General features: G+C 32.9%; 1 protein-coding gene across 10 annotated transcripts; it reads left to right on the top strand.

Moving 5' to 3' along the window:
• Positions 1-1,201: 1,201 nt before the first annotated feature.
• Positions 1,202-9,477, top strand: LOC114256104 (kinesin-like protein KIN-7O). 10 transcript variants are annotated; one of them, XM_082919145.1, is made up of 8 exons: positions 1,202-1,532; positions 2,100-2,202; positions 2,651-2,711; positions 2,790-2,951; positions 4,945-5,082; positions 6,074-6,109; positions 7,459-7,524; positions 9,285-9,477. In XM_082919145.1, the coding sequence occupies exons 5-8, from the start codon at positions 4,993-4,995 to the stop codon at positions 9,387-9,389; spliced, it is 297 nt and encodes a 98-aa protein (XP_082775271.1). In that variant the 5' UTR covers positions 1,202-1,532; positions 2,100-2,202; positions 2,651-2,711; positions 2,790-2,951; positions 4,945-4,992; the 3' UTR covers positions 9,390-9,477. The 10 variants fall into 10 exon arrangements, with proteins under 10 accessions (XP_082775271.1, XP_082775272.1, XP_082775278.1 ...); XM_082919146.1 differs by adding an exon at positions 2,455-2,563 and having other exon boundaries at positions 2,790-5,082; XM_082919152.1 differs by lacking the exon at positions 6,074-6,109.
• The last annotated feature ends 728 nt before the right edge of the window (positions 9,478-10,205 follow it).

The raw sequence follows: 10,205 nt of genomic DNA, 5'->3' as shown, positions 1-10,205 counted from the left end.
GTCTCTCTTCTCTCTATCTCTCTCTCTGTCTCTCTCGTTCATCTCTCTTCTTTCTCTGTCTCTCATTCTCTATCTCTTTATCTTTTTGTCACCCTCTCTCTCTCTCTCTCTCTCTCTCTTTCCTACTGTGTTCGCGTTGCTCACTCTCTCCCTTCCGTCTTCTCTATCTAGTAAGCTCCCTCTTGATTTATGTATCCACTACAAGAAAATGCACTTTTAGCAACTACTTTGTCTCTCTCTCGCTCATCACTCTGTCTCTGTCTGTCTGTCTGTCTCTCTCTCTCTCTATCCTCTATTTGTCTCTCACTCATCTCTCTCTCTCACCACCCATCTCCTTTACCACATTCACCACTACTGCAAACGCTGTTCCACTACCACCATTACTACCACTGTCGCCACTTCACCTCTACGACTACCATTACTACTACCATTGTCACCACTACCACTACTACTACCATTACCTCTCTTTCACCATTGCCACTTCATCTACTCTACCACTACCACAACTTCACCACTAATCTCCTTCGCCACCGCCACCGCCGCCACCACCACCATCATCTCTTATCCACAACCTTTACCACTACTGCCACCACTACTACCATTACCTCTCCTTCACCCTTGCCACTTCATCTATTCTACCACTACCACAACTTCACCACTATTCTCCTTCGCCGCCGCCACTACCACTACCATCATCTCTTATCCACCACCTTCACCACTACTGCCACTCCTTCTCTTCTACCACAAAAAATTAGTTCATGATTTTTAGTAATAAAAAAAAATGGGCCGTAGAAAAACATTTTTCATTGACCACAGAAAATTAACTTTTATTTTAGTGAAAAATATTTTTAATTAAAATATTACCCCTACTTCTACCAAATAAAAAATAATAATATTTTTTTCATTAAAATAAAAATGAAACAAATAAATTTTCAATCTTAGTAACTAAAAAAAAAGAATTTAAAAAAAAAAATTCATTAACTACAAAAAAATATATATTTTTAACAAAAAATAATTTTTTTTGACGACGATAACCCCGTCGCAAAAAAAATAAAAATAAATAAACAATATTATTTTGTTATTTAAATTTTATTTCTGAAAAGAAAAAAAAAATTATTTTCATTCCCGCCCTTTTTATTTTCCATTCCCGCCCCCTTCCCCACTTTTTTTTTTCCCATTCCCGCTCAACAAACCCCCAATCCCTAATCTCATCTTACCCCCCCTCTCTCTCTCAATCGACCCTAATCTCATCTTTAGTGCCCAACTCAAACACTCTCTCCCCCGTCTTCCCCTCTCCCCCTCTCACCACTCACTTAGCAATAGCTAGGGTTTGATTATCTTTCTCTCCCCTGTATTGGAAACCCTAGCTTTGAAACTGCCATCCCCAACAACAACAATCACCATCAGTGTTGGATTTGCCATCACCGATTCGCCGTTGCCCGTCGCGCAGCACCTCCTTCTGCCGCAGAACCACCACCTAAGTGCCGACGATGGCAGATCTTGAAGGACGACCAAACCCTACAGAGCTACGGGTAATTCAATCAATTCTCACAGTACTCATTTTTTGTATATGTGAATGTAGATATGGGTATTAGCATTGGAATTTGAGTTAAATGCTTTAGTGCCCAACTCAATTTCATCTGTAATCCATTATCCATCAATCTCTCTGTTTTTCTAGAATTCCCAATTTAACACTAACAAACACTCATCAATTTCATATGTGAACTCTTTCTATGATTTATGTTCATCAGATTTTCGTTTGGCTCTCTGTCTTACCTGCATGCATTTCTCATTATTCTCTCTCACTAGCTTTCATATGATACTTTCCAACCATCAATGCCGGCTCTAAAAATCAACATATTTAGTGGGTTTTATTGAGTTTTGTCTCATACGAACTTGACAAATAAAGGTTGGTACTTTGAATTTGCTTTATATGTTTCTTCGAACTTCTTGTTGGGTAGATGAACAAACTCAGGCGGAGATTACGAAGTTAAAGACTACTTTTTGAATTTTTTTATTGTATTACAATTGTTTTGGAAAGCTATGTAATGTATTTTTTCATTTTATAGTTGATGTACATCAATCAATATCTGTTGCAGGGGTCATGTTCCTTATCGAGACAGCAAACTCACACGTATTTTGCAACCTGCACTAGGGGGAAATGCAAATACTGCCATCATATGCAATATTACACTTGCTCAGGTAACACATTCAGTGTACCATATGCAATATCATGCTTGCTCAGGTAACACTTAGTAAATTCAGTGTACTGATGCTTACATGAAAATATTTGTCGAAGTTACCTGAAAAAGTGAACATTGTTCAAAATACCTTAAGTTGATAGTGTTTGCATGACTTTGTCAACTGCTAATTTTGAGTTCATCATTTTCAAGTTCCCTTCTATTTTCAACTTCTTCCTAAGGTTTGATGTGTTGCGATGAAAAACAATTTTAGGGAAAGTATTCTAACAAAACTTGATTCCAAGGCTCCATTTAATCTCAATTAAAGCTTGAAACTCAGGGGGCAGTCTTGTTGGGTTTCTTGAAGTTTTATTCTATTTTGGGTAAATTACAAATACACCCATTGAGATTTGATTAAAATACAAATTGTTTTTTAAAGTATCAACTGTTAATTTGTCTCTTGTGATTAGGGGCTCCCATTCAGAACATTCCGAAGAGGAGATTCTCAATCTGCGGAATACTTTATTACAGGTTTATATCGTTAAGTTTGTGGATTGTCTTGTACATAATGATTTGTGTATCCTCAAGGTTATGATTTATTTTCAATAGACTGAATTGGAGAGGGAGCGGATAGCTATGGAGCTGGGGGAGGAAAAGAAAGCCCAAGCTGAACGCGAAAAGAGGTTGCAAGAGCAAGCTAAGAAGATTGAAAACTTGAGTTCAATGGTGTTGTACTCAAATAGGGATGAGAATCGTGATCAGCCCAAGAAGGTGCTATGACAATGACTCTCTCTCTCTCTCTCTCTCTCTCTCTCTCTCTCTCTCTCTCTCGCTTCCTGGTAAATAACCACAAACTTTGGTGCTTTATTAATGTCAATTGTCTAAATTACTTCTTGATTTCGCTTTTTCTTAGATTTATTATGGTCGTAAACACGTCAAAGGTTACCTAAATCCAACATGATTAGATCAAATTATGAAACCAAAATAGTGGTTGGCCTGAAGAGTCTTCTTTATTAATTTTGTTACAAAATCTAGTTTGAATTTGCGTAGATATGATCTAATGACAACCTGGAATAGGTTCCATGAACCACCACTAAGCCTTATCTTAAGGAATTTTGGAAATAACCAGTATACTTTTGCCTCCTGAACATTGTAAAGCATACAATAAACTGAATTGTCAATGAATAACTTTGAGAGAAGACTTGTTCTAGAAGATAGGTCTGAAGTGGCTTTCATTTGTTTTGATTGCCTCATATCATCTCTTCCATGCTATTTCTCTAACTTCTTGACTTTTGTGTGGCTCTCTCTCTCTCTCTCTATATATATATATATACACATATATATATATATATTTATTATATTTATATATCTATTGTGTTTAAATTGAATTTTTTTCCCTTGCTGCGGGGGAAGAGGCGTGATACCTGGTGCTTTGGTAATCTTTCAAGGGAGACTCTTGGGGAAGTAAGTGTTTATTTGTTACAAGCATATTGTATAGTTGGTTTTCAGGTGGTAGTGAGCCATCTTTGAACTAATTTTTGGAGTTTGTACCGAATTTTGAATACTTTTGATAAGTAGATGTTTTCCTCTTGTTTGTATTTCTTGATACATTGGTGGCACTGCACCTTTGGTGCCTTTTTAATTTAATATATCCTTGTCAAATAAAGACAAAAAGACTATAACAGTGGCATGGCAGTGAGAAAATGATGGCTCATAATGGTATAGAAGAATGAGAACTGTTTCTCTAAAGGGTTAATATTCTTTTATTTTTGTTCTTTTAATTTAGAGAAAGAGGAGGGGGGCTTGTTCCATGCAAACTTAATTTTTCCCTAGAGCATCTAGCTTTAAATATAGCTGAATGGCGGAAAAGATATGTTCACCTGACCTCAAGCTTGTTGGCATTTATTGCTTTGTCCAGATGAACTAAGTTGTATTGTATGTCATTGTGATCTATTTGAACAAGAAAGATTTGTCTAAAGCTGATTCTTACATTTAGAAATTTCCATATGCTGATGTTTTTTCCTTTTTTTTTTTTTTAATTATATACATTCAATTATATTTTCATAAATATCTATAGGTATCTCTTTAATTTTTAACTTGACTTGTCAGCCAACTCTTAAATATACTTTTAAAGTAAATGTGGCATTAAAATATTTGATTTTTCTGAATATGCAATAATTTAGGGGTTGTTTGGGATGTCCTAAATAAATGCACTTTTTGACTTTTTATGAAATATGGGCTGGGTATGGGTTGGGTTTGAAGTGATGTGATAGAGAGGTGATGTGACTTAAATAAGATAATGTGACTTAAATAGAATAGTGACTTTTTGTTTTTTTTTGTTTTTGTTTTGTTTTTTTTTTTTGTTTTTTTTTTGTTTTTTTGTTTTTTTGTTTTTTTGTTTTTTTGTCATTTAACTATGCTAGCAATGTTATATGTTATTAATTTTACTATTTATATGAATCATCATATGATATAATATCATATCATGTACCATATAAAAAAACAAATATATAAAGGGTTGGGAATGCTCTGTTTTTTGTGGTTCAAAAGAAAGGGAATTATCTTATTATTGTGTAGCTATTTGCTTTGTTCTTTTTTGCATTTATTAATGAAATTTGAACATTGAGAGCATTAAACTATTAGATATTGCTCTGGCATAGCCATAAGTTAGAACTGCTCTCCAATAGCTCTATTCATTTTATTTATCATTTTATTTGTTTAAATGTAAGATAATAACCATTACATTTATGGCATATTTGTTTAGATGGACGAGTCAAAGAGAACTACAATATAATAAACTGTTAGTTCTAGAATGAAGCAATTAACCCATCAGAGAGGTTACACAGATCAAATAGAAGATGCAAATGCTGTCATATTTACTTTTGGGTCATATCGCTTGGGGGTAAGTACAGGCTTGCCGTACATTTTTTTGGTTTTCTGCTTCCGTAAATTTACCTTTTCTTGCTTCTTATGGATTGCATCACTTTTGCGTTGATACCAAATTTATGTAACCAGGATCACATGAGACTATTATTGAACACTTGGTTAGTGAACAAAGCTTGTCAATTTGTTTTTTTCTTTTTTCTTTTTTCTTTTTTTCTTTTAAATGTATGGAGAGAAGAGTTGAAGGATAAAAATAGACAGATACAATAATACAATATAGGAATAAGAGATTAGGGACAACATGGAGATTTGCCCCCTTCAAGGAGTTTTTGATAATGTACTTTTTAACTTATAAAAAATTAAAAAAATAGTTTTTAGTCACGAGTTAGTAGCCCAGGATGAAAACTGAATGAAGGGGATGATTCTGGCTTTTAGTGGTTGAGAAGAGTTATTACTAGGCTAGACTTGTCAAAGGGCTAAATGATATGTTGAATAGGAACTCAAATTTTGTGCACTGGAAACACCTTTGGAATTCCAGGATGCTTTATAGAACAATAAGTCATATTATTTACGATGTGTTTGATTTGGCTTCACAGGCTAGTCTGCAGCAAGTCTATACTAAAAAACAATACTAGAATTTATTGACTTCTGTTGTTTATCAGAACTTAAGAACTATGGCAATTTTCACTTTTATTTATTTGTTTTAAAATGCCCTTTATGCTTAGTGAGTGAATTCAGATCATGTGGGGATTCAACAACAAATTTTTATGTTGACAGGTATATGAGCCTGGGGCTGACATGGATACCTTTTGTTTTGTTTTATGATATGTAGTTTTTGTTTTGTGTTTTCCATATGGACATATGTTTTTTATGCATTACCTTCTTATGTTATATTTTGCATTGTCTTTTCAAGTAAATATTATGCGTTATATTTTATGTCTTATATATCAATTTATGCTGTTTAGTTGCCATAATGGCCCAACACTCACAGCCTCTTGATGTCAATGTAGAGGCACAGAAGGAGGCAGCCTCCCATTCTAGTGTCGGTAAGACATTAAAGTTATTTATATTAATGAGCTTTTTGTTGAGGATTGAGTGAACTTAGCTCTAAATCCTCTAGAGTGTTTTCCTTTTATCTTCTTGTGGGTTGATGGGTTTTTCCTTATTTATTGCTTTGGTTTTTGTTGAGGGTTGAGTGACAATAGACCTATATTTTTGCTTTGGTTTTATCTTATCTGGAAACAAAGAGGGAAAAAAAACACACCCACATATACATTGATAAAATATCATCCCTAGGTGTATATATATTCTGTCACTGTAGTTGTTTTTGTGCGGGTTCAAAAGCACTTTTACATTATTGGAGGGTCAACCCCATTTTGTCCCTTGTGACGAGTAAGTGAAAAATTAATAATGGACTTGTTGGGAATGTCTTTTCTTGTGATACTTTTTGGCGGGCAAATATGATATGAGTGGTACATTTGAGGCATTTCTTTTGGCCCCATCTATTGTTGGATTAGAATTTTTGTCGAAAAAATGTGAATAAAAAGTTTTAAATAAAGGTTAGGTTTATGTAAATATTGTACAAAATATAATATCCAAACAGGTTTATATCCAAACAGGTTTGGAAAGAGAACTATTGCTGGGAGAGTTGTTAAGGAAAGCTATGGTGCTGCCAAACAACAACATACATTTACAGCAAGTTTGGGACATGTGTAGTGATGACTCGCTCAATTACTCAAGCCTCTCTTTTGCTAATGAAATCAATAATTTAGTGTTTTTTTTCCTTTTCAATTTCCTTGAGTTAAACATTGTCATAGTTCATCCCTTATAAGTTTTTTTGCACAAAAATTCAGGATCTCCCTCTGTTTTGTCTTTATTAGAAGTTATTGTTCTGCCCCTGTTTCTGTGGGTCACCTATTATTTCCCGACTAGTGACAAATGGTAGATGTCTCCAATTGAGGTTAAAGGATTAACACAAGTTGTGTAAGAAGGCAACTATTGATCATAAATCTAGAGACACTTTCTAAGTAGAGCAACCATATTTTTATGTGGATTCAATGTACCCCCAGTACTGTCACTACAAATCTACTACTGTTCTAGATGCCAGATTTTTACCATCTACCTTATCTTTTCTACTTTCACATAGGGATTAACCTGATGAAATGATGTCCTGACCGAACATATTCTATGTAACAGCATGAGGTGACATTGGATGAAATTTCAACATTATGCTGTTTGAAAGATGGATACCCTTGTTATGGTTATAATATTGTTATCTTCACTCTATTTATCCTTGTTTCTATGATCGGTAAAATACATCCTTTTCAGACTTTGATTATGATATATGTATTACTATTGTTCAGTGAACTGACTGAAATGTTAAAACTATTTGCAGACATACTTGGGGATCCAAATATTCAGGTTTTATTTCAAATGCACTAAGTACTCTGCTGACGAAAAGGTAAGGTCATTTATGCTAGTTCATTATTTCAACCTTTTGGGTGTAAATGCATTTTGTGTAGGCCTTGAACACTGAAGCCCAATTGCCATTTTGGTCACTTTTGTGATGTACTAGATTTATGTAAATGGCAGTAGCAGTGTCTATTGTGGGATTGAATTTATGTTTAGCTGGCAATACTATTTTATACCTGCAGAACTGCCTGAAGTAAGCATGTAGTTTGACCTTTTTTTTTGGGTGGGCTGCATTCAAGTAATCTTCTACTCACTTTTGAACATAATAGGTTTTGATTCAGGTTGCCTCCTTAACTCATTGAACTGAAAATTAACTCAAATAATAAGTTCTAGATATATATATATATATATATATATATTAAAGTCTTTGAATGTCTATTTTTCTTCTTTTGAGATAAGTTATTTAAATGGCTGATTTGGCATGCCTACCTAAAATCTGTTCAGTGTTAAGGCTAGGCACTAGCTGTATTGATCCGACAAGAATTTGATAGGGCTCAAATTCAAAAGCAAACTATAATTTTGCTGGAATTTGAATTTCAGTATTTCTATACTTTAAACTATTGGACCAATTGATGTCATAACAAATCATCCAGAGGTATAGCTATTTGACCACATCATAGCTGCAGTGTGAATTTGTCAAGGCAGCATAGGAGCTCAAAACATGTGAATTTGGATACTATTTTAACCATCCTGCCCCCACTGAAGGGCAAGGTTGCATGGTCTAAGACTATTAAAACATAGCAAGATAATTGTTAATTCTTAACATTGGTATACTTCCAAAGTTGGTTTCACAAATGGGCCTAAGTTGTATTTGAGGTGCATGGTGCAGAATCTAAGATATGATATCGTTGATGAGATCCGTATGAGCTACTTTTTCTGCCTAAAAAAATATGATTTCAGCAAATAATGTCATGGTCCAACAGAAAATTGGGTTCATATAAGAGTTAAGATATACTAATTGAATGAATTGATAATTACAAGTCTCCTACTTCAATTTTTGCGAATTGCTTTTATATGTTGTATGTGATGGATTTCATTGACATGCACAGAGAGAAGTGCTGGATAGTGAGGACCTGTTATTGTTTGTTACTTACATGGACAGACTTTAATTGTGGAGAATTTGCTATTTCAATAGAGTATTTTGTCATGGTTGAAAATCATATAATTCTCGTATTTTTGACAGTTACAATCTTTAAAGTATCTATCTGTGGCTGATCCTATTCTTATAAAGATGTGTTTCATCTCAAGTTATTAAATTAGGGAGCTGAAGGTTTAGATAAGGGGGTTGTATGTAAGTTGTTTCTTTTTAATTTAGTGTGCTGGGCTCTTATTATTTCCTCTACTTGGATTGCTCCCATACCAATTTGTAATTATTCAGGCTATGTGGTTTTTGCTTTTAAGACTAATAAGCTTTATTGATCCTTATTTGTTTTATAGTTTTTAGTGAGTTATATGTTGATATCATATGATTTGATTGTCCATATAATACTCAATTTTATCATTTATGTGATCCTTTCTGCATTGTTGCATATTGTCTTTTTTGTGGTGCTGTTTTATTGATATTTTTGTAGAGAATCAAAATAATTATGTCATTTTTGGTGGCTGTGGGGAAAGGATTAGGGGCAGTTTAACAACTGGATAAATTACATTATTTTTGGTGTTATCTAAATGTAAGTTTATAAATTAATTAGTAAGTTTATTCATATACTTCTGGCAGTTTTTAAATTAATTTGTTTTTTTATTTTTCAGGTCAACAATTTCTTGGAGAGATGCAAAATATGGTCAAAGAATTCAAGAATTTACTTTTTTCAAGTTTTTTATTTTTTATTTTTTAATGTATGTAATCACAGTTAATTTTTTTTTTATTAATTTCTTTGTATATACTTTTAAACATTTAACTTTCATTTATAAAATATATGATATTATTTCATTCAATATATGGTTGTGATTCAAAATATAGTATATAGTGTGTATTATATTATTCAAATGCGCGTGCAAAAATAATATTGATTATTCTTTAAATATGTCAAAATTTTTTTTTATCACAGATTTTATTAGTTATTAATCACACTTAAAAGGTGTGATCTAAATATTTTTAATCACACTTAAAAGGTGTGAACTAAAGTTTTTAATCACACTTAAAAGGTGTGATCTAAATGTTTTTAAAAGGTGTGATCTAAATGTTTTTAATCACACTTAAAAGGTGTGATCTAAATGTTTTTAACCACACTTAAAAGGTGTGATCTAAATGTTTTTAATCACACTTAAAATGTGTGATCTAAATGTTTTTAACCACACTTAAAAGGTGTGATCTAAATGTTTTTAATCACACTTAAAAGGTGTGATCTAAATATTTTTAATCACACTTAAAATGTGTGATCTAAATGTTTTTAACCACACTTAAAAGGTGTGATCTAAATGTTTTTAATCACACTTAAAATGTGTGATCTAAATGTTTTTAACCACACTTAAAAGGTGTGATCTAAATGTTTTTAATCACACTTAAAATGTGTGATCTAAATATTATTAATCACGCTTAAAAGATGTGATGAAAACATTTTTTAATGACACTTAAAAAGTGTGATTAAAAATGACTATTTTTAATCACACTCCTAAAGACCACACTTTAATAAAACTTAAAAGGTGTGATTAAAAAACATACATCACACC

The sequence above is a fragment of the Camellia sinensis genome, chromosome 3 (genome assembly GCF_055761805.1).
Source record: "Camellia sinensis isolate YWXY chromosome 3, ASM5576180v1, whole genome shotgun sequence".
In the NCBI taxonomy this organism is placed as follows: domain Eukaryota; kingdom Viridiplantae; phylum Streptophyta; class Magnoliopsida; order Ericales; family Theaceae; genus Camellia; species Camellia sinensis.
The sequence above is the reverse complement of the archived record's forward strand: the minus strand, read 5'-3'. Positions and strand labels throughout refer to the sequence as shown.

What these genes read in the sequence shown, in the direction of transcription:
- LOC114256104 (XM_082919145.1), top strand. Translation starts at nt 4,993, where the DNA reads ATGAAGCAATTAACCCATCAGAGAGGTTACACAGATCAAATAGAAGAT. An exon ending in TTGGGTCATATCGCTTGGGG is followed by an intron (nt 5,083 to 6,073) that starts GTAAGTACAGGC and finishes ATGTCAATGTAG; the next exon opens with AGGCACAGAAGGAGGCAGCC. An exon ending in AGCCTCCCATTCTAGTGTCG is followed by an intron (nt 6,110 to 7,458) that starts GTAAGACATTAA and finishes AACTATTTGCAG; the next exon opens with ACATACTTGGGGATCCAAAT.